This window comes from Oncorhynchus kisutch, unplaced genomic scaffold (genome assembly GCF_002021735.2).
Source record: "Oncorhynchus kisutch isolate 150728-3 unplaced genomic scaffold, Okis_V2 scaffold1246, whole genome shotgun sequence".
NCBI lineage: Eukaryota > Metazoa > Chordata > Actinopteri > Salmoniformes > Salmonidae > Oncorhynchus > Oncorhynchus kisutch.
Window position 1 is genome coordinate 59,991 of NW_022263191.1, and position 14,201 is coordinate 74,191.

General features: G+C 42.5%; 1 protein-coding gene and 1 long non-coding RNA gene across 3 annotated transcripts; both read right to left on the reverse strand.

Annotated features, from left to right (window-relative positions):
- Positions 1 to 97: 97 nt before the first annotated feature.
- LOC116352707 (programmed cell death protein 7-like) lies at positions 98 to 3,992 on the reverse strand. Of its 2 annotated transcripts, none has more exons than XM_031818076.1 (5): positions 2,275 to 3,992; positions 1,596 to 1,734; positions 1,163 to 1,393; positions 779 to 866; positions 98 to 495 (listed from the first exon to the last, which is right to left on the reverse strand). In XM_031818076.1, the coding sequence occupies exons 1-5, from the start codon at positions 3,571 to 3,573 to the stop codon at positions 357 to 359; spliced, it is 1,896 nt and encodes a 631-aa protein (XP_031673936.1). In that variant the 5' UTR covers positions 3,574 to 3,992; the 3' UTR covers positions 98 to 356. The 2 variants fall into 2 exon arrangements, with proteins under 2 accessions (XP_031673936.1, XP_031673937.1); XM_031818077.1 differs by having other exon boundaries at positions 3,442 to 3,702.
- A 3,290-nt stretch (positions 3,993 to 7,282) lies between these two features.
- Positions 7,283 to 11,854, reverse strand: LOC116365463 (uncharacterized). The gene is made up of 3 exons (XR_004208114.1): positions 11,750 to 11,854; positions 11,475 to 11,581; positions 7,283 to 9,128 (listed from the first exon to the last, which is right to left on the reverse strand). It is a non-coding gene; the product is annotated as an uncharacterized LOC116365463 (long non-coding RNA).
- Between the last annotated feature and the right edge of the window lie 2,347 nt (positions 11,855 to 14,201).

The window sequence follows — 14,201 nt, forward strand, 5'->3', positions numbered from 1 at the left end:
AGTGTGACGTCACTAAGAACCCTCCTCTGTAAGACACGTTTAGTTCAACTGTAGCAGTGACACCAACTGACCATGGTCAATAATCTGGTACGCCAGGCAGGCAGGAATAAAATATATTTATTGACTTCAGAAAATACAGAATTCCTGATAAATAGAATTTCAAATTCAATCAAATATCAGTTGGAGAGAATAACTACCAAATAGCTGTTTGTAAAATTAAGAACTGATTTTGAAATCCTTAAAGAAAACCAATTGCACTCTTCTGTTTCACTTCTCCAGAAGGGCTTGTTGCAGTAACTTGCTGAATACAGTGCTAGCGAATGACCAGTCCTTTCCAGAGCCAATATGGGCGTCAGTCAGGGTCCGAGGCAGTCCCCTCGGTCCAGGGCTGTGGCCCAAATCTCGTCTGTGGGGCATTGTGGTAAGACCCAGTCCTGGGGGACCGTGGTGCCGTCTGGGTGGTCCACTGAGACCAGACAGAGGTCCCACTCTCTCCTAGAGGAGAAAGACAGCAGGTGAGCCAAAACATAGGATACTGAAGTACTTTAAAAGTGCATGCGCATCCTTCGTTCCTTGATTTAATGACTGGTTAAATATCACTGGTTAGATATGCTTTAACAGTAAAAGCATTGGTGGAGCCTTTTCATACACATATAATGAAGGAAGGAAACAAGGAAGGAAGAAGAAAAGGAAGGAAGGGTGCAGTCTTAAAGTATTTGAACAGGGCCTTAGTGGAGGTAAATCTCTAAGTCTAGTAAAATGCTTGTGTGACACAAACCGTATCTGTATTAAGGCTGGTAGTGAGCGCTCTGCCTGTGTGTAGTACTCTCTGAAGGGCTGTAGGGGGTGGTCAGGAGGCATCTCATCTGGAGGAGAGGAGAGGATGAGGGGAGAACAGTCACATTAACAGAAATGGTTATTCAGATATTAACTTATAAAATCAGAATCTCTAAATGCTGTGTCTGTTTTCCTCTTATTTACCAGTGGTTCAGAAACTGTGTGCCATGAGATGACCAACCTAATACCTTTTGAATTGCTGTGTTCCAATTAACTAAATAATGTGTTTATTTCCATAATCCGAAATAAACAGGCTACAACCTGAAAGTGGGTCACGACTCTCCTTTTGGGAAAAACCACCAGCCTTTATACGGTTTCTAATTACCTCCAAAGAGCATGCTATCCATCTCTCGTTTCCTCAGCAGTAGCCTCTCCCTCTCCTTCTTCTGTCGTTTCTCCAGGTCCCTCCTGCGCTCCTCCTCCTGCTCGCTCTCCAGCATCACCCGCAGGGCGTTCTCCTCTGCCCCATACACCCCTGTCCTCTTCCTGATCAGTGCACGCAGGCGCTCCACCAGCCCATCAAATGCTTGGTCGGCTTCTTTCTCCGGGAAGATCCCTGGTAGGGGACACAATCAGAGAAACGTTTATGTTCAGTTGTCAGAAAACGTTTTAAAATGGAGTGAAACAGAGAGGTACTGCATCAATTTGTTCAATGAGAACAGAGATTTTTTACTATTGTTGTTGTGAAGTTGAACAGCAGTTGGCTAGACAAAAGATCTGAAGAGAAACTGTTGCACCATTATGGTGCTTCTACTTACCTTTCCTGGAGGCTGCCTCCTTCCTGAGTTTGCGTAGCTTCTCCAGTGATCTGAGGATGTCCAGCATCCTCTTGGCATCTGCCTGCTTCTTCCTCACTTCACAGAGCACCGTGTCAGCAGCCAGCTTCAGCTCTTGCGCCTGATGGGGGAGGGGAGCACAAAAAAAGACATAACAGAAGCCGTGTTCATAGTCTGGGTCAAATCAATACAGAAAACACACACACACACAAACATATACACACACCTCTGCAAACAGCAGTTTCCATCAATGCATATTCAGATATGTCCATGATTTGTGTATCAATCAACAGCTGTCCAATGAGCGAGTTAAATCAAAATGAAAGCAGTTAGTCTTGAAATTCACTGACACCAAACTAAGAACACTGGGCCACCTGCTGCTGACGTGTGTAACGCACATTACTTAGAGCAGGAGTGTGTCTCATCTCCAGTCCCTTGGGAGCCCCACGGTTGAACAGTTTATTTCTAGCCCAACACACACGCTTCAAATTGTCATCTAAACATCAAACCGTTCCTTAGTTGAATCAGATGTGCTGGGCTAGAACAAAAAAATGCAACCTTTATGTATAAAGCAAGAGGGCTCCAGTCTGAAGGTGGAAAGGGGGAGCTATCGATCAGAGATGAGACACAGTTTGACAGTGCTCCCTTTCAGTTCTCTCACCCTCTTCTTCTCCTCTACTTCATGGATACGTTTCATCCTCCACTTGTCGATGGCCGCTTCACGCTCAGCCACTCGTTCCTCCTCTCTCTGTTTGTCCTCGTCCTGTTCCACTTGTCGACGCCGTAGCCTGGCCCTTCTCTTACTGATGGAACTCAGTTTCTTTTTAAGACTTTCAACAAACTCAGAGTCACCGAGGACCTTCAGTTTCTCTTGCAGATCTGTCTTCACACTCACTGCCTCAGCGTAAGAATCCGCCCAGACGCTCTCATTCTCCAAGTTGTGCTTCAGCGTTTCACAAGCCATGGACAGCTTTGAAACGAGCTGTATGGCACCGTACAGGGTGTCTCGTATGTGAGCCACGGAGACCTTTGGGTGAGTTTGCCTTGAATGAGGTTGCGCCGGTTTGGAGGTCTTGGCTGTTGTCCTCTCTCGGTTCCTCAAGAAATGTTTCAGCCACTGTTCGTCTTGCATCCTCTGAATGGACTCTTCATCTGGCGGCTGTGGAGCCATAGGCCTACTAAAATCTTGGTCACGCTGCAAAGCTGTTCCCATCGGAATCAAGGACGGGGAGGCGAGGAGAGGTCTGCTACGATGTTCAGTGTAACCACTGTCCGCATGCTTTGGTCTAAAACTAGCATCAGGGTTTCCATACTGACTGTGTTGTGGACCGGGTCTAGGGTATGCTGGATTGTGATCAAATGATCTTTGGAAATCTGAAGTTCCCATGTTCGATTGAGCATCACCCATATTGTAGCCCTGAGCCCATGAGTTTGGTGGTCTCCCCTCATGTGTGTTGGGTTCCAGCTTTGGATGACTGTGGAAGGGAACTGGTTGTGAAGACATGGGAGGGAACTGACTAAGTGCCGGGTTATTGAGGGGCGGTGGCGGTATAGACGGATCAAAACCATATCCTGGGGACGACATATGAGGTGGTCCGTAGCCTTCAAATCTAGGCGGTGGTTGTGGAAAGGGGGGTCTGAAGCCATATGGTTGACTGCCATATCCTGGCACGGGTGGAGTCCACTCTTGACTTTGAGGGAATCTCTGGTCGCTAACTGGGGCTTGTTGTGGTGGAGGAAGATATTGGGAAGGGGTTTGACCCGGCCAAAACGCTCCAGCAACGTTACTTGAACTCGGCATGTTACTTTGAAACGAGGTTTCACATACTGGTGGTGGTTGTATCGGCTGCGGTCCGAGATATGTAGGTCCCCCTCTAAGGTAAAAAGTATCGGGACCTCCGGTGTTAGAAACGGGGTGCTGCCGTCCTCCCGACGTAGACTGGAACGTTGGTTTATCCATTTTCAAGAGGCGTGATATTGTGGAAAATAATAAACTCGGTTGTTTTCAAATGTATTTAGCTAGCTAACGACACTGTTGAACGCCGGGAGCGACCATGTTTACAAGTTGACGTCACACACCGGATATAGTACACGTATATCCGTTTTTTGTTTGTTTTTACGAAGCGAAAGACCAGGGGGCATCCTAATTAGCTAAAATTGGTTCCTCTCCTCAAATCAAATTATATTTGTCACATGCGCTGAATACAACCGTGCAATTATTTTTTAGGAGTCCATCCCAATAATGCAGAGTAAAAAAAATACTTTGTAGTTTACGTTGTCTGTCATTGGCATCAGTCCTTCCGCACAATTGTCTTCGTCTCCTCTACTAATTTGGAGAACAGACTTCTATCATCTAAAGAAACGAGACCGTTTAACCATTGAGCTATATAATAACCATCCCATTCTGTCAGGTCGGTGCAAAGGAGAGAGAGAGATAGAGATGAACCTGTAGAAAAGTCCCCAAAACAAGCTGGTCCTGGGGCTCTGTTCACAAACACAAACAGACCCCACAGAGCCCCAGGATAGCAACACAATTAGAAGCAACCAAATCATGAAAAAACAAAAAGATAATTACTTGACACATTGGAAAGAATTTACAAAAAAAACTGAGCAAACTAGAATGCTATTTGGCACTAAACAGAGTACACAATGTCAGAATACCTGACCACTGTGACTGACCCTATTTTTAATTTATTTAACCTTTATTTAACCAGGTAGGCCAGTTGAGAACAAGTTCTCATTTACAACTGCAACCTGGCCAAGATAAAGCAAAGCGGTGCGACAAAAACAAACAGTAGGGAAAATCTATATACAGTGTGTGCAAATGTAGAAGAGTAGGGAGGTAGGCAATAAATAGGCCATAGAGGCAAAATAATGACAATATAGCATTAACACTGGAGTGATGGATGTGCAGATGATGATGTGCAAGTAGAGATACTGGGGTGCAAAAAATCAAGAGGGTAAGTAATAATATGGGGATGAGGTAGTTGGGTGAGCTCTTTACAGATTGGTTGTGTACAGGTACAGTGATCGGTAAGCTGCTCTGACAGCTGATGCTTTAAGTTAGAGAGAGGGAGATAGATATAAGACTCCAGCTTCAGTGATTTTTGCAATTCGTTGCAGTCATTGGCAGCAGAGAACTGGAAGGAAAGACGGCTAAAGGAAGTGTTGGCTTTGGGGATGAAATATACCTGCTGGAGCACATGCAACGGGTGGGTGTTGCTATGGTGACCAGTGAGCTGAGATAAGGCGGAAAGCTTTGAGGAAAATTAAGGAAAGCATAGCCTTGCTATTGAGCAAAGGCCGCCGTAGGCAGACAGGCTATGTGCACACTGCCCACAAAATGAGGTGGAAACTGAGCTGCAGTTCCTAACCTCCTGCCAAATGTATGTCCATTTTAAAGACATATTTCCCTCAGACTACACAGACCCACAAATAATTCAAAACTCCCATATCTATTGGATAAAATACCACAGTGTGCAATCACAGCAGCAAGACTTGTGACCTTTTGCCGCAAGAAAAGGGCAACCAGTGAAGAACAAACACCATTGTAAATACAACCCATATTTATGTGAATTTATTTTCCCTTTTGTACTTGAACTATTTGAATATTGTTACAATACTAGATGTAGACATATGACATTTGAAATCACTTTACTCTTTTGGAACTTTTGTGAGTGTCATGTTTACTGTTCATTATTCCTATTTTTTCCCCCACTTTTGTTTATCATCGATTTCACTTGCTTTGGCAATGTAAACATGTGGTTCCCATGCCAATAAAGCCCCTTAAACTGAATTAAATTGAGAAGAGCGAGAGAGAAGTTCCTCTACTGCTCATAGATAATTGTGACATTTTTTAAATAACTAATATAAATATACAGTGGGGAGAACAAGTATTTGATACACTGCCGATTTTGCAGGTTCTCCTACTTACAAAGCATGTAGAGGTACATTTTTTTTAAATCATAGGTACACTTCAACTGTGAGAGACGGAATCTAAAACAAAAATCCAGAAAATCACATTGTATGATTTTTAAGTAATTCATTTGCATTTTATTGCATGACATAAGTATTTGATACATCAGAAAAGCAGAACTTCATATTTGGTAGAGAAACCTTTGTTTGCAATTACAGACCAGGTTTGCACACACTGCAGCAGGGATTTTGGCCCACTCCTCCATACAGACCTTCTCCAGATCCTTCAGGTTTCGGGGCTGTCGCTGGGCAATACGGACTTTCAGCTCCCTCCAAAGATGTTCTATTGGGTTCAGGTCTGGAGACTGGCTAGGCCACTCCAGGACCTTGAGATGCCTCTTACAGAGCCACTCTTTAGTTGCCCTGGCTGTGTGTTTTGGGTCGTTGTCATGCTGGAAGACCCAGCCACGACCCATCTTCAATGCTCTTACTGAGGGAATGAGGTTGTTGGCCAAGATCTCGCGATACATGGCCCCATCCATCCTCCCCTCAATACGGTGCAGTCGTTCTGTCCCCTTTGCAGAAAACCATCCTCAAAGAATGTTTCCACCTCCATGCTTCACGGTTGGGATGGTGTTCTTGGGGTTGTACTCATCCTTCTTCTTCCTCCAAACACGGCGAGTGGAGTTTAGACCAAAAAGCTCTATTTTTGTCTCATCAGACCACATGACCTTCTCCCATTCCTCCTCTGGATCATCCAGATGGTCATTGGCAAACCTTAGACAGGCCTGGACATGCGCTGGCTTGAGCAGGGGGGACCTTGCGTGCGCTATAGGATTTTAATCCATGACGGCGTAGTGTGTTACTAATGGTTTTCTTTGAGACTGTGGTCCCAGCTCTCTTCAGGTCATTGACCAGGTCCTGCCGTGTAGTTCTGGGCTGATCCCCCACCTTCCTCATGATCATTGATGCCCCGCGAGGTCAGATCTTGCATGGAGTCCCAGACCGAGGTTGATTGACCGTCATCTTGAACTTCTTCCATTTTCTAATAATTGCGCCAACAGTTGTTGCCTATTGTCCTGTAGCCCATCCCAGCCCTGTGCAGGTCTACAATTTTATCCCTGATGTCCTTACACAGCTCTCTGGTCTTGGCCAGTGTGGAGAGGTTGGAGTCTGTTTGATTGAGTGGACAGGTGTCTTTTATACAGGTAACGAGTTCAAACATGTGCAGTTAATACAGGTAATGAGTGGAGAACAGGAGGGCTTCTTAAAGAAAAACTAACAGGTCTGTGAGAGCCGGAATTCTTACTGGTTGGTAGGTGATCAAATACTTATGTCATCCAATAAAATGCAAATTAATTACTTAAAAATCATACAATGTGATTTTCTGGATTTTTGTTTTAGATTCCGTCTCTCACAGTTGAAGTGTACCTATGATAAAAATGACAGACCTCTACATGCTTTGTAAGTAGGAAAACCTGCAAAATCGGCAGTGTATCAAATACTTGTTCTCCCCACTGTATATCTAATAATATAAATATTTACTCAGACAGCCCAATTCGGATCTTTTTCCACTAATTTGCAAAATATCAAGATTGGGCTGCCTGTGTAACCGCAGCCTATAAAAACTGATGAGGGTGCATGTTTTTTGGTGGCTTGGACTAAATAAACCCACCCACCAGGACTGAAGAACACTGCACCAGGACTGAAGAACACTGGACAACTATAGTTCATCAAACAACCTCTGAACACTCTTAAGTGATTAATATATTTATTAAAGTCTCACATTTACATAGGTTCACAACTATTCAGAGCAAAATAGGGTTGCTGCCACACAGATGGCATCAGTTCTGATGGACTGTACATCACACAATTGCCCAACTCTAAATCAAGACCTTATGCTGTGTTCATAACCAAGTGGGAAGGTGTTATTTACCACATACAAAACCTACTTGAACGCCCCTCCAACTGGTAATTACTAGTGGGAAACTCATATATCATCCCTGAGCGCCAACTTCTCCCACATGTTGACCTCTGATGTCACCCACTAAAGAAATTACCCCGATAACAGCATTTTAGGCAGTTACATGCAGTAAAACATTATTTATAAAAAGCTATCTATTAATGTTTTTGAATACATATGTTTACAAGCATGTTAGCTGTACTTTTAGTTTATGATTGACGCAGCTTGTTTGCCATTAGCCAATCAGCGTTTCTCAATGAGTTCAAAGCATGTGAATGCATCCAACTGATATTTACGACTTCACAGCTGGTAATTACCACCTTCCCACTCGGTTAACAATGCAACATAAGCTCCAGGATAAAGTCCCTGTGTAGATTTAAAAGGTTTGGATGGGTGTAACCAACATCACAGAAACCCATAAGAGAAAGACTAAACTGTTACCATATTGCTAACACCTATCAAATCTTCTGAGATCTACACAGGTGCCTAGGGGTTAGGGTCTAAGGGCCAAAGTGGAATTGAGCAAATTATCTAGATTCTAGGCCCTTTCAAAATGTTATATCTGTATATAAAGTGTACAAAAAAGCCCAGCTTCTTTTAAAGAAACTGCATTGAATGAACAGTTTCTCAGTGTATAGTGTTGAGCAAATCAGACAATGCATTTCTAAAGACTGGTATGTTTTCATTTAAAAACACCAGTGATGTCATGGCTTCATTAAATGTGTAGGAAGTTCTAAACGGTTCCATAAAGAAACATCAAAAACAACCACAATGGGAAAATGTGTTGAAAATCTGACATTATCAAAGCTGATTGGGATCAATTTAAGTCACCCCCCCTATCGCGACCCCAGATATCTTACACGTTTCATCTCATACATGGCATACTAACTGTACATACAGTATACTAGTAATTCCAGTGTTGGATATTTGAAATCCACCACAGAGCAGCCAAACTGATCTTTTTTGAAAAGGTTAACAATTTGCCTATAAATACTTGTTCTGTAAAGAACGCTGGTTTCTATGACCTGGCTGACCTCGTCAGAGAGTTGTGAAGAAACAAAATGGCTTCCTTAATGACATCAGAAAGACATGGTGGTTAAAACAAGTATCCTGTATTTACCTTAATCCTTGACTGTCAAAAATAAAATGGTGTCAAAACGAAATAAGAGAAAATAGATTTTGGACTTGATACAATCCATTTCCATTAAGGTTTCCCAAACAAGTACTTATCACAAAGAGACACTAGCTACTTTATGAGAAAAAGTTAAAGTATCTTTACATTTAAACAGGATAAAGTTCTCTCTCCTTTTCTCTCTCTGTGAAAGATGGCTAGAGAATACTTGGTTAATGTTAATTCTTAAACCTTTGCAACAATTTGGGAACAAACTTTTTCCGATGTATGAAATTGCATAACCTACATCATCATGATCAACACTGATGTAATTCAGATGACATAATTACATTTGAAGTTACAATAATGGTACTTGTAAAATGCCATAGCTTATTAAATCGAAATGGCAATTTCTGAAGTTCCATTTTGGACTGTTAGTTAGTTGTTGGCTGCATCCGCCTGCCTTGGCCAGCTCTCCTCCTCTATCCCAGAGTCATACTCCTCCTCAGACTCCTTAGCAGGTGCTCTGGAGACACACAAAAAAAGATTAAATTCTGCTGCAAATAAATGAAAAGTCATGGTAAAAAAAAAAGTATTTTCAATTAAATTGCTGTGAAACCACACCATATAAGATTTGCATGGATCCTCAGATCCTCAAAAGGTTCTACAGCTGCACCACCGAGAGCATCCTGACTGGTTGCATCATTGCCTGGTATGGCAACTGCTCGGCCTCTGACCGTAAGGCACTACAAAGGCTAGTGCGTACGGCCCAGTACATCACTGGGGCCAAGCATCCTGCCATCCTGGACCTCTATACCAGGCGGTGTCAGAGGAAGGCCCTAAAAATTGTTAAAGACTCCAGCCACACTAGTCATAGACTGTTCTCTCTGCTGCCGCTCGGCAAGCGGTACCTGAGCGCCATGTCTAGGTCCAAGAGGCTTCTAAACAGCCTCTACCTCCAAGCCATAAGAGTCCTGAACATCTAATCAAATGGCTACCCAGACTATTTGCATTGCCCCCCCCCTCTTTTACTCCGCTGCTACTCACTGTTATTATCTATGCATTGTCACTTTAATAACTCTACCTACATGTACATATTACCTCAATTACCTCGACTAACAGGTGCCCCTGCACATTGACTCTGTACCGGTAGCCCCTGTATATACAGTTGCAAGAAAAAGTATGTGAGCCCTTTGGAATTACCTGGATTTCTGCATAAATTAGTCATAAAATTCGATCTGATCTTCATCTTAGTCACAACAATAGACAAACCAATAACACACAAATTATTGTATTTTGTTGTCTATATTGAATACATCTTTTAAAAACATTCACAGTGTAGGTTGGTAAAAGTATGTGAACCCCTGGGCTAATGACTTTTTCAAAAGCTAATTGGAGTCAGGAGTCAGCTAACCTGGAGTCCAATCAATGAGACGAGATTGGAGATGTTGGTTAGAGCTGCCTTGCCCTATAAAAAAAACTCACAAAATGTGAGTTTGCTATTCACAAGGAGCATTGCCTGACGTGAACCATGCCTCGAACAAAAGATCTCAGAAGACATAAGATTAAGAATTGTTGACTTGCATAAAGCTGGAAAGGGTTACAAAAGTATCTCTAAAAGCCTTGATGTCCATCAGTCCACGATAAGACAAATTGTCTGTAAATGGAGAAAGTTCAGCACTGTTCTACTCTCCCTATGAGTGGCCGTCCTGCAAAATGACTGCAAGAGCACAGCGCAGAATGATCAATGAGGTTTAGAAGAATCCTAGTGTCAGGCTAAGACTTACAGAAATATCTGGAACATGCTAACATCTCTGACGAGTCTACGATACGTAAAACACTAAACAAGAATGGTGTTCATGGGAGGACACCACGGAAGAAGTCACTGTTGTCCAAAAAAACATTGCTGCACGTCTGAAGTTTGTAAAAGAGCACCTGGATGTTACACAGCACTTCTGGCAAAATATTCAGTGGACAGATTAAACAAACTTTGAGTTGTTTGGAAGGAAAACACAATACTGTGTGGAGAAAAAAAAGGCCCAGCAAACCAACATCCAAATCTCATCCCAACTGTAAAGTATGGTGGAGGGAGCATCATGGTTTGGGGCTGCTTTGCTGCCTCAGGGCCTGGACAGATTGCTATCATTGACGGAAAAATCAATTCCAAGTTTATCAAGACAATTTGCAGGAGAAATTAAGGCTATCTGTCCGCCAATTGAAGCTCAACAGAAGTTGGGTGATTTAACAGGACACCGACACAAAACACAGAAATAAATCAAAAACAGAATGGCTTCAACAGAACAGAATATGCCTTCTGGAGTGGCCCAGTCAGAGTCCTGACATCAACCCAATTTAAAATGCTGTGTGATGACCTTAAGAGCAGTTCACACCAGACATCAAGAATATTGCTGAACTGAAACAGTTTTGTAAAGATGAATGGTCCAAAGTTCCTCCTGATCATTGTGCAGGTCTGATCCGCAAATACAGAAAACGTTTGGTTGAGTTTATAACTGCCAAAAGGAGGGTCAACCAGTTATTAAATCCAAGGGTTCACATACTTTTTCCACCCTACACTGTGCTGTGAATGTTTACACGGTGTGTTCACTAAAGATATGAAAATGTATAATTGTGTATAAAATGCGTTCAGCGTTACAAATAAAACTGACTTCTATTTTAGCGCTTGGTACTGCAGACGCTCGTTGGCGCCCGCAAGCTGTGTGTGGAGGCAATAATTGAATAACATGTATGTTTAAATTTATTTTGCAACACTCACGCACGTGACGTGAGCGGAAGTGGTCAGCATGTTACTTATTCACTTTAATACTGTATTGTCCCCAACCGAGTTGAGTCTCTGGTAATTATGAATACTTACTTTACATACACAGGCACTGATTTCCCTTGGACCACGTCTTCGTTCAGCTCAACAGCCATGATGTCTGAGTGTGGCACTTCAAACATGGGTTCAAGAAGCAATTTTTCCTTAAAAAGACAAGAGAAGGAATATTACTCCCCACCATCAAAGGTTTAAGATGTACATTTCAAAATGCATATAAAACAATTACATTTCATATTCTTAAATATACATTTAAAATGTAATCACAATTTATACATTATGTACATTTCAAAATATATATTGGAGGTGCTTACCATAATGGACCTTAGCCCACGAGCACCGGTCTTCCTTTCCAAAGCCAACCTGGCGATGGCTCTCAAGGCATCTGGAGTTACATTCAGTTCACACTGGAATGAGATTAAGGTAATACAAGTGTTAATGAATCATCACAACTTTTTTGGAGGGTACACACAAAGACATCAGAACCTACAGATGTATGTACACAGACACTAGTGTCTGCACATCCAAACACAGATAAATACAGTACGCACACCCTTCCTCCCCCCCACACCACCTCCCCTCCTGAAACACGCTGTCCATGCTGAACAGGGTCTGGTACTGGGGGATGACGGCGTTACTACTACTATCACTGCTACTTATATTACTACTACTACTACTACTATTACTACTACTACTACTGCTGCTGCTGCAACTACTACTACTTAAATTACTACTACTATCACTACTAATGCTACTATTACAACTGCTGCTACAACGACTACTACTATTCCTGCTACTACTATTCCTGCTACTACAACTGCTGGTACGACTACTACTGCTACTCCTACTATTCCTGCTACTACAACTGCTGGTACGACGGCTACTAATACTACTGATCCTACTACTACTAATACCACTGATCCTACTACTACAACTGCTGCTACTATCATACTGCTACTACTACTACTTATATCACTACTACCATTACTACTGCTGCTATTGCAACTGCTGCTACTACTACTACAACTGCTGCTACTACTACAACTGCTGCTACTACTACTACTACCAACTGCTGCTGCTACTGCTGGTACTACTACCACTGCTGCTACTACTACAACTGCTGCTACTACTACTACTACAACTGCTGCTACTACTACTACTACTACAACTGACTGCTGCCTGCTGGCTACTGATAATGCGCTGCTACTACTAACTATAACTGCTACTACTACTACTACAAATTGCTGCTGCTACTGATAATGCGGCTGCTACTACTACTACAACTGGCTGCTACTACTGCTGGTACTACTACTGATACTACTGATAATGCTGCCGCTACTACTGCTACTGATAATGCTGATGCTACTACTACTACTACAACTGCTGCTACTACTACAACTGCTGCTACTACTACTACAACTGCTGCTACTACTACTACTACAACTGCTGCTGCTACTACTACTACAACTGCTGCTGCTACTACTACTACAACTGCTGGTACTACTACTGATACTACTGATAATGCTGCCGCTACTACTGCTACTGATAATGCTGCTGCTACTACTACTACAACTGCTGCTACTACTACTACAACTGCTGCTACTACTACTACTACAACTGCTACTACTACAACTGCTGCTGCTACTACTACAACTGCTGCTACTACTACTACTACAAATGCTGTTACTACTACTACAACTGCTGCTACTACTACTGATACTACTGACAATGCTGCCGCTACTACTGCTACTGATAATGCTGCTGCTACTACTGCTAATGCTGCCGCTACTACTGCTACTGATAATGCTGCTGCTACTACTACTACAACTGCTGCTACTACTGCTGGTACTACTACTACTACTACAACTGCTGCTACTACTACTACAACTGCTGCTACTACTACTACTGCAACTGCTGCTACTACTGCTGGTACTACTACAACTGCTGCTGCTACTACTACTACAACTGCTGCTGCTACTAATACTACAACTGCTGCTACTACTGCTGGTACTACTACTACACAACTGCTGCTACTACTACTACAACTGCTGCTGCTACTACTACTACAACTGCTGCTACTACTGCTGGTACTACTACTACTACAACTGCTGCTACTACTACTTACAACTGCTGCTACTACTAAACTGCTGCTACTACTGCTGGTACTACTACTGATACTACTGATAATGCTGCCGCTACTACTACTACTGATAATGCTGCTGCTACTACTATTACTACTGATACTGCAGCTACTACAACTGCTGCTACTACTACTTACTATTACTACTACTGCTGCTGCTATGACTACTATCACTACTGCTGATCCTACTACTGATCCTACTATATTGATGCTAATACTACATCTGCTATGCTACTACTATCACAGCTACTACTATTGCTGCTACTATTACTACTACAACTGCTGCTATAGTACTACTGATGCTACTACTACTGACACTATTACTACTACTGCTGCTACTACTGCTACTACTATAATATACTACTACTACCACCACACTTCTACTACTACCACCACTACTACTTATATTACTACTACTACTATACTACTACAACTCAGTCCTTCCAGGATTGGCAGAGATTTGTTTGTGATATTGCAGGCATTGCTGCGGCAATTCTAACATTTTGCATGGCAATATGCGATGAGGGAAAACGTTTGTTTGCGTCTGGATCGACTGAATCACATTATGCTGGAAATATGGGGTGGTCGGCAGTTTATGTAATAATATTGCAATGACTGTTTTATGT

Excerpts from the sequence above, each read along its gene's own strand:
- LOC116352707 (XM_031818076.1), bottom strand. The coding sequence starts at position 3,573 with ATGGATAAACCAACGTTCCAGTCTACGTCGGGAGGACGGCAGCACCCC. Across the intron at positions 1,735-2,274 it reads AAGTAGAGGAGAAGAAGAGG|GCGCAAGAGCTGAAGCTGGC; the intron begins GTGAGAGAACTG and ends CTCCCCCATCAG. Across the intron at positions 496-778 it reads CCAGCCTTAATACAGATACG|GAGAGAGTGGGACCTCTGTC; the intron begins GTTTGTGTCACA and ends TTTCTCCTCTAG.